Source organism: Orussus abietinus, unplaced genomic scaffold, assembly GCF_000612105.2.
Source record: "Orussus abietinus isolate OABI.00-Male unplaced genomic scaffold, Oabi_2.0 scaffold103, whole genome shotgun sequence".
NCBI classification, from domain to species: Eukaryota; Metazoa; Arthropoda; class Insecta; order Hymenoptera; family Orussidae; genus Orussus; species Orussus abietinus.
In genome coordinates this window covers 198464-214738 of record NW_019394339.1, presented here as the reverse complement: position 1 = coordinate 214738, position 16275 = coordinate 198464, and the positions used below count along the sequence as shown (strand labels likewise).

Here is a 16275-nt window from a genome sequence, read left to right as displayed (position 1 = left end):
AATTTTTAAGCGAAATAGTAAAGCATACAAGAAAAATAGAAAAATAAGCGCCGTGAACACCATCTTCCGCGGATTGTGACACCGAAATTCAAAATGGAAAACCTAGGTATTTTGATTTTTGGCAACAATCGTACATTATAGTATATGTAATAGTATATTTATAGTATATAGTATATATTTATACCTCAACTTTACCATTATTTCTTCTTGCTTATACATCTTCTAAAAGAAGCAGGTTACAGGAGTTTAGGGATTTAATTTTTTACTTGGTAATAACATTAAACGTGTATTGAACTTTATATTGTATTGTCATCGGTGTGCATCTACTATTCAGGCGATAGTATGAAATATAAGGAATACAAAGCATCGGTTGAAAGGAATTCCAAAATCAATGTCAATCGCAACACCCGTATATTATTACATTATAAATCTCACTTTTCTTCTTGCCAAATATGAAAATAATATAGTTAACACATTCTTAATACAGTTTATATACAATCTACTCTCACTTTACAATTGTGCCTTGATTTCGCATATCATGTCCTCTACATAAATGCTTATGTATACATATATATCTATCACAAGGATACATTAGAGAAATATGCAGCCGAATCGAGCTTAGACTTACGCTCACTGTTAAACTCTTCCACGAGCAACAATCGTACCAGAAATCAAAATTATAATTAAAATAATGTAACTTCAGGCATCCTCGGGTTAATGCACAAAATGCAAAATTACAACCAGACAGACTTTTCTTAACCCACGGAGACAGCAGGTAAATTTCCACGGAATGGGGTGAAACCATAAATTCTATTATCGATGAACAAAGCACTACTATGAAAGAACATATATAGTCAGCTATTGTAGCATTAAATGTAAATACAAGACTAACATTTATTGCAGCTCAACGTAAGTGCAATGTTACAAAGAGGTTAAGCCTTAAGGTGATGTAAAAATGACGTCAAAGAGGTCTCGTTTATGAAACTTTTCTCCAAACTGAATTTACCGAATCGTTTGAAACTTTACAATATGAATACGGAGGTTATTAGGAACCCACCAAACACACTATGTTACAGTTACATAACATTGGAATAACATGATATATAATGAGTATTATTCAAAAGATACATTAATATCATATAACGTTGAATTATTACCGTTCAGGAACATTGTTACAAACTTGTAAGCATTGCAGTTCTGTAATGTTAACATAACATATAACATATTATCGATATGTTATGTATACGTTACATTATTCATTTTATAACAGTGTTATATAGCTGAGGAGGAAATTGTAATACAAATCTTACTTAGATGTTATATATATGTTACATTACATGTTACAAACGTTGCGTAATGGTTAAGTTATTGTTACATAACTGTTCTCGGTGGGAAGGTCCTGACGTCTACAAAATTCCAATTTTTTAACAATTTGTTTGTAGATATTTAAAAAATGCTGTTTAAAAAGTGAAATTTCATGGCCTTCGTTGTAGCTTCTACATTCACGTTGTAAAGTTTGAAACAATTCGGTGGACCCAGATCGGAGGAAAGTTTCATGAACGATCGACCCCTCGGATGCCACTTTCACACCTCCTTAAAGTGTTGACTTCGCTCTACAGTAAACTGTGTTAATGATGTCTATTCGTGGATTCCCTCACTTCGATAACATCCTGTCATTAGGTAGTGCGTCCCTCCTAAGAACATGATAAAGATAGAAATCATCTGCACAGAGAAGAGATCATTTCTCGAAGCATCTACCAAGTCAAAGAAAAAAGCGGTCGTTCTCTTGAACCTTGACCCGTTAGAAATACATGAAGCATTCAAAGATACGAAGCAGTGGAGGGAAAGTGTGCTTATTGTGTGATGTGTGCATCATCGTGTGTGTATCGCTACTTAGCTTCGAGACAAACGCTCCAAATTACAGCTACACCCACGAAGTAGTATAAGGAGACAAAACGTCTATGGTCAATTCCACTGAAAGTGGCCTCCGAATCGAGACCCGTTATCTCAGATTTTTGCTAATCTAACGATGCGAGCGCTACTTGCGGAAAATAAGGGAACTCCAATCCTACGTAATCAAAACATTTCCTATCGATGCAACTGACCTGAAATGCTTTTAATTTTGCAATTAAGGTACGCAAAGTGAAACGATAATCTGCGGACGATATACAGAATGTGACGTTTTCAACGCGATAAAGACTAGCGGACCTGCTAGCAGACGATAATTTTTAATTGCAAAATTTCATCGAGGAGGCGCTCTCGACACCAGATCAGAAAAGTCTGAAGATCTTGGACCACTAAAATGGGGACAATTTTAATATATGACATTGGATCTTCTTATACTATTTCGTAGTTACACCTACGGTAACAATGCGTCAGATGTAAAATAAAAACAGGGCGAGCTCATCGCGCTTAGAAAAGACCCTCTACCTTCCTCACTTTCTCGAGGCAGATCTGTGCGAGCAGAAAAAAAATTCCACGAACCGATTCAAGATAAAAATAGCGGATAAATCAAATTACTTCGCGAACTGAATCAAAACTTTCCACCGAGTCGCGCATCAAATATGAATTCATGCGTTAAGTCGCGTAAACCTGCAAAGGGATTTGCAGGAATGTTCAAGAAGCCTCCGTACATAACACATTTTATTAAGAACCAAAATGTACAACTTTTAGGTCTTATTACAAAAATAAAGAATCCGATGGCCGGTTCCACTAACCTCGGTCAAAAAGCTAATCCTCGGTTACAACGAGTTGCCCATTCCCCCACATTTTAACGGAGGTTAACGTCCATTAACCGCCGTTTAGATTAACCTACAAACTGCACGAACATGAGGAAAACTTGGATTAGACTGAGGATATATTAACATCTTCTTATGACAAAACGGGTGGACGTTTTTGATTTTATTTACAATTTCTTCATGATCGAAGTTCGCTTGAAAATATTTTATATTAATTCTTAACCAAAGAACTTTACTTCTTGAGGCTAGTATCTGTGAAATAACTTCGTGTCTCGATAAGGGTGCATCTATCTTGTTTTCTAGTCGATGGGAGTATCAACTAATCCCGCTCTAAATAAATGTGGGGGAACATTTACGTTTTTAACCCACGATTAACTTAGATGTGAATTTTAACCTACGGTTAGGTAATCAGTGATTTAACCGAGGCTGGTGGAACCGGGCATGAATATTACATTCTTTAGTTTATGCATTGTGTATTTGTACCAATCCCCTAGCAGATTTCACGCAGGCTTAAAATCACCAGGCTAAATTTATCGCTAAAGGAAGACGCGCTAATAAAATAAACCAATGATCTTGGCTGAGTTCAGCGCCAAATGCATATGTGTGGTTAATTCCCGCATCAAGTGTGTTTCACTTAACCTGTTAACCGGATATGACGAAATATTTCGTCATACCAGGAAGACACCTTAAATGGGCATGACGACTTTTTTCTTCGCGAAAGGTGTGATAATATTACTATAAAGTCCCCATTGTGAAACAAGTTGTACAAAAGTTAATTTCCCGGTTAACGGGTTAACGCGAACTCTACCAGTGGACTCACGGGGATTTTCAACAACTCTTAACGCTTAATATTAATCTTTATTAACATTTCTCAAAAATAAGATCGTCCGTTTTGATTCGTTGACGACTTTTCTATATTCTCTAGCAGCCCTAATAGCACAATATATTTGTCTTACATTTTCCATATATTTAACGAAAATCGTACGATTTCTAAATATTCAACAGACATTTGAGATATTTGCCAAATATTTGCTTAAGAATGTTATTTTTATATTTGTATAATATTACCTCCACGTGTTTTCGCCATATTCTTCTTATAGATATACAAAACATATCTCGGTTCATTTTAATATATAAGTATTTTTTAAATATTATCTGCCGAATATGTTATTAACGTTTTAAAAATATGTGAAATCTAAATCAGACGTTTCGCTACCATAATGAAATAGCCGAACGAAAATATTGCAAACATTTGTGTTTTTTTTTAATACCAAAGTGTCCGATAACAATCGTAAGGTGGAAAATGTACTTTCATTACATGTTTATAGATTATTAAAACCAAACATGTCATTGGGATTCTCAACAAATATTTCAGATATCTTGGAATAAAATCTACGAGGCATCTTGAAAGAAGATCCGTCGATGGAGATATTTGGCAAAGATTACAGGAAAATATTGATAAATTATTCCGTGCTACTAGGGAGGTTTCGCTTGCTATAAAAAATGTGTAAAAGTCGAGGGGAACGTGCCGCATCCTTTAGCGGTTCGATTTAGTTCGATAACTCGGGAAAAGTGGCTCGCAGAGACCTAGGACTCGAGTTTCCGCAAACGGACTCCTTCCTAAGCGGTGATCTCGTCAGGATTCGGAATGGCGTTGTCGGAGTCGTCTTCCAGAGTTTCGGGGCTCTTGTCACTGGAGACAGTCGTCGTCTTCGGCGAGTCGGTTCCAGGAACGGCCTCCACATCGGAATCGGTGTCGGGTCTTACCGTTCCGTTTTGTTGTGGTTTTATGTCGATTACTCTGACTCGGATTACCGAACCATTCAGGTCGTCGCCGGTGGAGTATGTCGTCTGGTTGATCGTGACCACGTGGCCGTCGATGATCTGCAACCAAGCGTTCAACGATTACATTTAAAGTCCCATTAATTTAATAATAAATGGCCGTTAAGGTGAAGTGAAACACCCTTCAAATCAGTCGACATGAATACAACACTTTTTTTTAAGGGTATTAGACCAAACCGTCCGAAACTTTGACACATCACTCCTGATCATCTAAGAATTGTCCTGACACATTCAAAATTTGGATTTTTCAAAGAAATTTTTTTTTACTCAGCCTAGACCAGAACCAAAATGGCGTCGGGCTCTGATATTTCGATCAATATACGTATCATTCTCAACGTAGACTGTAAAAGACCAACATAAATATTAATGTCGGCAACGGGACGCGCCAGCTTATGATCCCACTTGAGTAATCAAAATGGCATTACTACCAAAAAGGGTATAGATGAATTTTAATTCATTGACCTCGATTAAACTTCTCAGCGCCTTTCGTATCATCTTAAACGGAACCAACGAAAAAGTTACACGAACTTCAATCCAATTTCAGGTAGAAATTCATAATCGGCATATGATGAGGAAAATCAATTTTACAAACAATTTGCAGACCATTCGCTGCATGAAATGTCTGCAATATATGTACGCATATTACACAATAAATTTGAAGGATAATTTTTGATAAATTTGTCACGCCATGGCTTAAATATGAGCTACAGACGCTGCAATTGTTTATCGGTAATGCGGAAGATAAATTTAGCTGGACATATGTGCCCATAATTATGAAAGTGGTCTAAGTCATATATTTTTTGTTTCGAAATTACATTGAATTAATTTCGTTTGAAATAATATGGCGTGAAATAACTGATAAACTCATTTTTTTTTTTTAATTTTGACTTAGACCACTTTCATAATTATGGGCACATATGCGGACAAACATTGAGACATTGCATGTACTTAACTTTGTTTCATATTTAAGTATTTTTCGTTGGTTATTGTGTATTGTAGGACTGAGTACCAAATGAGGACTCATTTCATGATCTTTTATGAGGCAAAGTTCATGCAAATTTTGCATTGCTTTCTCTATCTGGGATTTTTTACCGCCTGAGGAAAAATACTTGTTGAAGTTGTTACGAAATTGTAAATCTCTATCAGAACATTTCCTTGATCGATAAATGGTTTCTCCGGGGCGGATACACGTTCACCAAGATATCAGACAATTCCGCGGACTGATTTCGAAAAATCGCGGGAAACCAATTTCGCCGATAAAATCGCGCAACAAATGATTACTTTCGAGCCTCCTTCCGATCCCTCTAAAGCTACCTTTTCACTTGCTGAATTGCAGCAAAACGTCCTGATTGGCTTGCAATTCTTTCCGTGTCGTCCATGATAGCTATCTGTCTATATTCAATCAATCGATTCGGTTCGTTGCATGTAATTTTGCAGTAATGCAGCAATTGTAAAGGTACCTCAAGTCATGGCCTAAGGATGTACGAAGCACACATATAACCCTAGTACCAGAAAATATTTCTAATATATTACAAAGTATAGATTTTCGCTGATCTAATGATGCTAGCGCCACTTGCGGAAAATGAGGGAACTCCACTCCTATACATCCAAAACATTTCCCACCGACGTAAATGATCTAAAATGCTTTTAATTTTGTAATTAAGATACGCTAAGTGAAACGATAACCCGCAGATGATATACAGAATGTTTTTAACGCGATAAAGACTACCGGAACGCTAGCAGACGATAATTTTTAATTACAAAATGTCATCGAGGCGCTAGAGCGGAAAAAATTTCAAGATTCGGACCCCTAAAGTGGGAACGATTTCAACAGATGGCGTTGTATCTCCTTAAGTTACTTCGTGATTTGCAGGCTCCGTATATCTTGCGTTCATGTAGCAAATGCGCACCATCTGTGTGAGTGAATCTAAAAGTCGCTTGCTTAGAACGTGACTCGGTAATAAAGCTCGTTAGGCCGTAAAGAGCCTCGCCCACGCGAGAAACGATTTCAGGATATGATTGCGAGTGTACCGACCTTGGTAGTCGATGTGGTGTTTGCACCTTCGGGAAGTTCACCAGGAGTACCGATGAAGCCTCCATGCGGAACCTTCGACAGCATATCAGCCATCTGTGCGCGGAGTCTCAGCAAGGCCTCTAAAAATATTAACAATATTCTTCGTGAGATATACGATGCAACAAAAGATATTAAATGGAAGACCGAAACGAAATACCATTAGGGTGAAGGGAAACACGTCGAGGAACTTGATCGACGTCGGTAAAAAAGGTTTTTCTACATACCTACGTTGCCGACGTGCGTATTTATACTGACAGCTGTGTCGAGTTACATTATTGTACTAAATGGCATACTATACATGTCATTTTCCTACATTAATTATAAAGAAATCAAAGTAAAACTCCAGAAATCCCGTGGATTCGTAGTTTCTGATGCCCTAATTGATTGCATAGGGACCCCCTGCGCCATCTGTGATTTCCGTGTCAACTAAATTTTCACTCCGAGACCTCGTATTCTCATCGTTTTAGCATATCAGCGCATAAGACACTTTTTTTTACCTTTATCCCGTTCAAAAGTGAGTTTATCGATTACGAGAGTGTTCTAAAGGATCGTACAATTGTCGTGACATTTTCGTTTCTTATATTAAGGCCTTCAATAAGTGTATATTGATCGAAATATGAGAGCTTGATGCTATTTTGGTTCTAATAGTAACAAGAGGTCTTGGAGAGAAAATTTAGTTGACACTAAAATCACAGATGGCGCAGGGTGGCACTCTGCACTCAATTACGACATAAAAACCCATGAATCCAGGAGATTTCTGGAATTTTATTTGGATTTATGGAATTTTACTTGAATTTCTTTATCATTACTGTACGAAAACGATATGTGGAGGACGCCATTTAGTACAACACCCAAATAATTCGACACGGCAGTCGAAATAAATACGAAGGTCGACAATGTAGGTATTTAGACGAGTCTTTTTTACCGACGTCGATAAAATTTCTCGACGCGCTTCACTTCACCTTAGGGCGATATTTCAAAAACATTGTTGTACAAAATTTCGTCACAGTATCTCTACAGTACAGATACTTGCATGTTGCCAATGTACTAAGCGGATACCTTCCTTACAACCAATTAAAATTATATGACATGTGTACCTACTGCACGATTTTTATCTTAATAAGTTCGCCGAAGGTTGCTTTATTATCGTAATAGTAATAGTTAAGGAACTGACTAAAATATCCTAGTCGCTCGTAACGAAGGTGTTTGCTCAATATGTGGCAAAGTGCAAGTGACGTTACAATGTATCCAAAAGGAAGAAGCAAATGACAAGCGTAGTCCTGAAGCTTTCTGAAAATGAAATTCAATCACTGATCTATATACTAACTGGATAGCTAATAAGTGATATCCTGCAAAATGGCGGGACGTTCCGAAGCGACGAGAGCCCTCTGGTCATGGACACATCAACTAATATCGTACTATTTGCGCATGCGTTAAAACAACGCATCATTCAACCGTGGATAAGATAAGAGGGGTCAAATTAATTTACGGGAAAAAAATAATAACCATTGTTATTAAAATGCTAACGAGAAAAAAGATAATCATTTTGTTTTAGTCGAAGCTTTCTTCCGATATGTCCTCCGCATCATTTTATCCGTAAATGAAATAAACGTCTCTTCTGTCCGTTATACCTTAAACATTTATCTTCGCGACCTGACGGTTCAACATTTGTCATTGCCGCAATTGCCGGATTGACGGCTAAAAACTTTTGCGCATGCGCCCCAGTTACTTATTTAGTACCGCTGCCCGGGTGTAGAGGCGCTGGGGTGCCTTGAATTCGTGGAAGTCCTCTCCGTATAAAACAAATAGGTATTAGCTATCCAGTTAGTATACAGATCGGTGAATTGCATGCAAATGAGTTAGAAAGACAAGGGCAGGGGTAATTACCTTGCATGCCGCTGAAGAAATCAAGGAAGGAAGGCGGCCTGAACGAGTTGAAGAAGTAGGGGAATTCCTCCGAGTCATCTTCCAATCCAGACCCCAAAGATCCTTCGGGTAAGACAAGGAGCGTGTCGACATTTTTTCCTACGTTGTCTCCGTACAATTGGCCTTGGGCTGAAAATTCAGTTAAATTTCTATATTCATTATTTCACTTCACTTCTATTTCTATATAATTACTGTACGTAAACGATAAATGGAGTACGCCATTTTGTACAATACCGAATATAATTCCACCCTGCCGTTAATATAAATGCCAACGTCGGCAACGTAGGTAATTAGAAGAATCTTTTTTACCGACGTCAATCAAATTTCTCAGCGTGTTTCGCTTCACCTTAATTACATAAAATTCAATCGAATAAACTGCAGTTTTTAACATTAAAAATGAGGGAGGTTATCTAATTAATTCCGCACATACTTTTTTGCGTATATCTCGAAAGTTTGATCGTTAATCCGAGTTTTGCATGGAATTTTTATTCGCAGTAGTTTAAGGTCGTAAATAATCGCGCGTGTATGTGCGTGTGTGTGTGTCTATTATGCGACGACAAAAGAGTGGCGGATGACTCGAATTAGAGCTAAAGTGTACAAGAGGGGAACTACGATTCGATTGGTCAACCCTAGATCTGCCTTTACGAAGAGAATTATTTACGACGTATTTTCAGGATAAAATTCAGCTGAACTAGAAAAATCTGTCGCTTGAGATATTTAGCAATATTATCTGCCGAATACATTATAAACGTTTTAAAAATATTTAAAATCAAAATTACACGTCCCGTAATGAAATAGCGGAACGAAAATATTAGGAAAATTTCTCCTGTTTTTTGATACCAAATGAAGTGTCCAATAATAGTCGTGAAGTAAAAAATGTATTTTTATTNCTTGAGATATTTAGCAAAGATTATAAAGAAATATTTATAAATTATTCTATGCTACTAGGGTCACCGTTAGTAGCGAAAGGGAGTTATTTCTGCCCATCGTTCCATCAATCTCGCGATATCGACGCGTACGTCCCACTCGGTCTCCAATTAATCGACAGCGCGATGAGTTAACCGCCATCTTCGCTCCTGCGCAGTCCGGCTGCGCAGGCGGAGGCCACGTTACTCGCGCAAAAAAAGGAACCGCTCTTTGACCCTATGCAACAAGTTGCATTCAATTTCAGATAACAGCCAATAGATGGCTATTATTATGCACATATTCAACAATAGCCGGGTCCCGAGAATAGAGTGACAAGAACGTCTATCGTTGACTCGACGTCGACTCTTTCCCGCGAATGACGTCACTCCTTCCACGAACGATGCACTCACGAAGTGGACTCATGCGTCGCCTGGTTGGGTAAGTAAAATATCGTAGGTCGTTTTCGTAGTCCTTTACGGTCAATTACTAGGTATTTCATACCTCACGTAAATTACATAAACATGGGATCTTATATTTCCGCAGTTCGTATTCCCGATACGCTTGAAATTCAACATTTTCCATGGAATGTATGGAAAACTGGAACTGGCATAGGTCTTTTTAAAGGGTGCACTCAGAGGAGAAAAGCGGTTACCGATGAGTTGGGAACATGTTGGGATTTTCTGCTGAAAATGGCAATCAGAATGGTCCGATCAGTAAACATGTCGAGTAAACGTACCCATTCAGAAGATGAGCGCTAACCGATCACTCAACAGTTGTCTCCCCTGAATGCACCCGATGGTTTGCTTCTACTTGCCATTATTCTTTATTCCTTTCTTTTCTCGACTCAAATGTTTATTCGCAAGTGATGTATACTTTGACCACTTTGAAAATGTGAGGTTACGGTATCGCCATATTTCTCGTGGTATTTTACTTGAATTACTCAAGGGAAGTATTTTACGTAAAATACGTGTCACCGCATTACCATGTGCGTATACTTTATTATGCATTTACGTTCGAGCGGAACGGGAAGTCGACGGGAAAGAGAAAGAGTACATCATCCGTGTCGGTATTTGTCTATTGAGCGTGTAAGTGTACGTTTCACTGATCCATATACTAACCGGATTGCCGATATCCTACAAAATGGCGGGACGAAAGCCCTCTGGTCATGGGCACATAAACTAGTATCGTAGTATTTGCGCATGCGTCCAAACAACGCGTCATTCAACCGTGGATAGGACAAGAGGGGTCAAATTAATTGACTGGAAAAAAACAATTCCCATTTTTATAAAAATACATACAAGTAAAAAAGATAACCATTTTGTTTTAGTCGAAGCTTTCTTCCGATATGCCCTCCGCACCATTTGACCCTTAAATTATGTCTTTTCTGTCCTTTATACCGAAGGAAATAATTCAAAGGGACAAGACGTGATTATTGTTTAGAATACGCCTAAACAACTGATACGGTTAGACCAAGACGGTCTCTACGAACAGTGGATAGAAACGGCACTTGGTCGAGAATCATAGAAGCGAACAGTTGGACCCATTTCTATACGTCTCCGTGAGGCTTACGCGTATCATTTTTAACAATAAGTCAATTAATAATCTGTGAATTTGCGAAAACATAGACTTGTCAAGAATAGATTCGCCTCGCTAATTTCGCCTTAAACATTCGTCATTGCCGCAATTAACGGATTGACGGTCCAAAACTTGCGCATGCGCCCCCGTTACTTGTTTAGTACCGCTGCCCGGGTGTGGAGGCGCTGGAGTGCTTTGAATTCGTCAAAGTCCTCTCCGTATAGAACAAATAGGTATCAGCTTTCCAGTTAGTATACAGATCAGGGGTATTTGTCTATTGAGCGTGTATGTTACGTGCAAATCATGCGCGAGCGAACTGTCCGTATACGAAAGCAATGAGTCACTCAAGGTCCGCCGACAAAGGCTGAGTTTATTACCGAGGAAGTCTACAAACGACCGAGTGCACTCTCGAAAATTCGCGAAGGAGCTTGCGTAATTTTTTATCGCGTGTTTCTCGTTTCCTCCGTTCTCGAGGCTTCTTTGCGGGGTCGAAGATGCTATCCCGTTGCCGCGCGTAATTTCCCGACAGAATTTGCTCCTTGAAATTGTCTAAGGTTAATCTCAAGAATAGTTTTAATTATTGATACGCAAATGTGAAGGAAGTATTTCGAAGAGGCAAGGCAAAATGATCGGAGGTCCATGGGCGGACCTATTCCCAGAATCATGGGCGAGGAAAGGCGAGCATGTTTAACCCTTTGCGGTCGCATTTTCCCAAGATCAAGAGAATTTTGGTGGCTGAGAGTAGACATACGACCGCAAAGGCTTAGAAGATATGAGCATTGCCTAAACAATTGATACGGCTGGACCAAGACGGTCCCTCCGAACAGTGGACGGAACGGCACTTGGTCGAGGATCGCAGAACGGAACGCACGAGTCTATTCTATATACGTCTTCTTGAACAATAAGTTTATAACTATACCTGTGAATCTACGGAAAATATAGACTTGTCAATAGTAGATTTGCCTTCGGTAATTTCACCTCCTACAAATGTCTACACCAGAGGAATTGTTCATTGATTTAAAGAAAAAAAGAAAAGTATAACTGGTCTATATATGTGTACGTTTGGGATGTAATCTTCCCACCGGTGATAATATTGATGGGCCTCACATGGGAACCCAAACGGAAACTTATCGAAGCATATTCTACACGAAAACGGGAAGGAAATATTCACAAGGAGACAAAGGCAAAACGATTGGAGGTCCATGGGTGGTCCTATTCCAGGGATGGCGGGCGAGAAGACGCGATGATTGTTTAAAAGACGTGACCATTGCCTAAGCAAGTGATACGGCTAAACCTAGACTGTCCCTAGGAACAGTGAACAGGAACGGCACTTGATCGAGAACCACAGAAGCGAACAGTTGGCTCTTATTCGGGATATTCTAGTTTCGAGGCATACCCGTGAAGGAAATAATTCAAAGGAACAAAGGCAAAATGATCGGAGGTCATTCCAGGGATCACGAGCGAGAAGACGTGATCATTGCCTAAACAACTGATACGGCTAAACCAAGACTGTCTCTAGGAACAGTGGACAGGAACGGCACGTGATCGAGAACCATAGAAGCAAACAGTTGAACCCATTCCGATACGTTTCCTTGAGGCTTCCGCATACAATTTTAAACAATAAGTCAATTAATTATCTGCGAATCTACGGAAAATATAGACTCGTTAACAGTGACTTGATGTGTAATTTTTCCATTTTACGTTTCTTAACGTAAAACTTCAGTTGTGAATGAAGGAAATATTTCGAAGAGGCAAGGCAAAATGATCGGAGGTCCATGGGCAGACCTATTCCCAGAATCATGGGCGAGGAAAGGCGAGCATGTTTAGAAGATATGAGCATTACCTAAACAATTGGTACGGCCGGACCAAGACAGTCCCTCCGAACAGTGGACGGGACGGCACTTGGTCGAGAATCATAGAAGGGAACAGTTGGACCAATTTCTATACGTCTCCTTGAGGCTTACATATCCAATTTTTAACAATTAATAATCTGTGAATCTACGAAAATATAGACTTGTCAATAGTAGATCCGCCTTCGTTAATTTCACCTCCTACATGTAGTGTGTAAAAATGCTTAGAAATTTCCATCCATGGGAACCATCCAGGGTGGACGATTTCAGTACATAGCGTCGTATTTCCTTATACTACTTCGTGATCCATCCGTCTCCGAGATAGGAGCAAAGTTTGGGTCAAAAGGGCAGGCCGAAGGAGACGCTCCTTAAAATGGAGAGAAAAAGTGAACTGGATGTCGTCGCGGCATTAGTCATCACCCGGAGAGCCCTTTACGAGCGATTTCGTGAACCCGACCAAGTGCCCCTCGGGCCATTTTTTCGCCTCCTTTCACTTTCGAACTCTAAAACGTTTACCGAGGCCGGTAATGCCGGCGTTGCGACACTTGCATCAAAGCCACGCCCGGTCAGCCGACGAGCCAATTATTAATTGATTCCAATGCCACAGATAATTCCCGAGAAACACGCGAGAGCTAATCATGCATCCGTCCATTCTCGCCTAGCCATTTTTTCTTCGGAGTACAAGATCGGGTTTTGATTGTCCAATTGCAAGTTAAGAGCAAACGGGCTAGTGTAAGAGGTATTTAAAGTACATGGGTCTACCATTGACAATTTTCCTGTATTTCGTACTTCTCGCAGCCTGGGATGGTGGCTTATTGTAAGACAAATATGCGTGTACACCTAAAAATTTGAGTAGTTCGAATAGGAACGAACTGTTCGATTCTGGGGTCCAAGACCGAATGTCCTTTCTGTCCACTGTTCATAGGGACAGTCTTGGTCTAACCGTATCAGTTGTTTAGACAATGATCGTGTCTTCTAAACAATGCTCACGTCTTCTCGCCCGCGATCCCTGGAATGACCTCCGATCATTTTTGCCTCATTGTAAGACAAATATGCGTGTACACCTAAAAATTTGAGTATTTCGAATAGGAACGAACTGTTCGATTCTGGGGTCCAAGACCGAATGTCCATTCTGTTCACTGTTCATAGGGACAGTCTTGGTCTAGCCGTATCAGTTGTTTAGACAATGATCATGTCTTCTAAACAATGCTCACGTCTTCTCGCCCGCGATCCCTGGAATGACCTCCGATCATTTTTGCCTCATTGTAAGACAAATATGCGTGTACGCCTCAAAACTAGAGTATTTCGAATAGGAACGAACTGTTCAATTCTGGGGTCCAAGACCGAATGTCCTTTCTGTCCACTGTTCATAGGGACAGTCTTGGTCTAGCCGTATCAGTTGTTTAGACAATGATCATGTCTTCTAAACAATGCTCACGTTTTCTCGCCCGCGATCCCTGGAATGACCTCGAATCATTTTTGCCTTTGTCCCTTTGAATTATTTCCTTCGCTGGTACAATATTTTTTTTTTAAGGCGACGTGAAAGTGGCATCGAAGAGGTTTCGTTTATAAAACTCTTCTCCCAACTCGATTTACCGAATAGTTTGAAACTTTACAACGTGAATGGGGAAACTATAAGGAAGGTCCTGAAACTCATGATATTTCAGTTCTTTTCAAATTTGTTTATAGGTATTTTAAAAATAGTTTATAATGAAATTTTGCGAGTTTCAGGACCTACCTTAGGGTCTCCATATTCACGTTTTAAAGTATGAAACGATTTGAGACCCCCAGTTCTATGAAAAGTTTTATGAACGATTGAGCTTTCGGATGCCACTTTCACATCCCCTTAAGCTCAACGAGGGACGATATCGGTGATCGACATTTTGTCCACATCCGGATAGAAATTCATGATCTTCGCATGATGAGGAAAATCGATTTACAAAGAATTTGCAGACCATTTGCTGCATCAAATGTCTGCAATATGTGTACGCAAATGACTTGAACGTAAATATAAATATTGGTAACGGGACGCGCCAGTTTGGTATCGCGTGAGTATTCAAAATGGCGTTACCGCCAAAAAGGGTATAGATGAATTTGACTTTACCGACGTCGATTGAATTTCTCAGTGCCTTTCATATCATCTTAATCCGTGAACGTGTCCGTGGTCCAGATATTTTCGATTAACCCAGTAAGCTGCTCATAAAGCAGTCGCTCTAAATTACGAAGGACATAACTCTCTGTAAACATTTCGATCTGCTTGCTGCATTTGCTGCTCGATCAAGCAACATTAACATGTCAAGTAACATGTTAATGTGGGAGACCACATGGAAATAAATATATGTCTCAAAAATATATGTGAAAAAATATTTTGCTATGTAAAAGATATATACGAAAATACAGAACTTTTGGCTGTAAAATATATATAGTTAATGTGGGAGGCCACATGGAAATAAATATATGTGAAAAAATATTTTGGTATGTAAAAGATATGTACGGAAATAGAGAAATTTTGGCTATAAGATATATCCGAGAATACATTTCCAGTTTGCAAACATTTACAAATGTTTTCCTTCGATGTATACATGAGACGCAGAATCCTTGCAAATTGTAAGATGTGGAGATAGCGAATAAAATGCTCGCCACGGTGATTAATTATGCAAATCCCGTTTCCAAGGACGAACGCAAATTTATACAATCCGTAAAATGATACGTTGCGGATAGAATTACGGAACTCGGCGAAATTATGAAAACGTAATGCAAACATAACAGAAGAACAGAATGTAAAAGCATAATGCAGTTGTTCTAATCATTTTAATACGCACAAAATAAATATGTACCTCTTTCATTCCCAAAATACTAAGATGTAGAATTACTTCCAAAGTTAAACACAAATGAAAAATGGATTATGTTATTTTTTGTTAGGAACCTCACTTCACATTATCATAATTTAAATGGACGCGACAGACGATATGGGATAAATTTCTTTCAGATTTTTTTCATAGACTGCTCATAATTACGGGCACATACGAGAAATAAAAAAGAAGGTTACAAAAATGATCTTGGGCTTTGAGCTAATAATCAAAGCATCAGCTACTATCAATCATCAGTCGTTAGTGTACTCCACTGTAATTTGTAATGCAACCATTTGTATGCAAAGTGGTAGAAACAGGATCCACTCATCGCGGAGGAATTTGTTTTCCTGTCGTATGAATAACAGAAGTCCTGCATTTATGCCGACTGTTTTTTAAACAGTTGAGCAAACTATAGAAGTACACGTAAGCCCTCTATAAGTTGAACAGTCTTTCGAAGAATGTTATCAATACTAATATTATATAAAGACGCAAATTTGTATGCTTGTAAATTC

The 16275-nt window shown here is 39.0% G+C and overlaps 1 protein-coding gene across 1 annotated transcript in view; it reads right to left on the bottom strand.

Moving 5' to 3' along the window:
• Positions 1-2626: 2626 nt before the first annotated feature.
• LOC105700077 (icarapin-like) overlaps positions 2627-16275 on the bottom strand; it is a 31731-nt gene continuing 18082 nt past the window's right edge. Inside the window, exons 2-4 of the mRNA XM_012425654.1 lie at positions 8542-8709; positions 6616-6734; positions 2627-4622 (exon numbers count right to left, since the gene is read on the bottom strand). Of these exons, the coding sequence (XP_012281077.1) occupies positions 4359-4622; positions 6616-6734; positions 8542-8709 (551 nt within the window). The 3' untranslated portion in view covers positions 2627-4358. The remainder of the gene's footprint in view (positions 4623-6615; positions 6735-8541; positions 8710-16275) is intronic.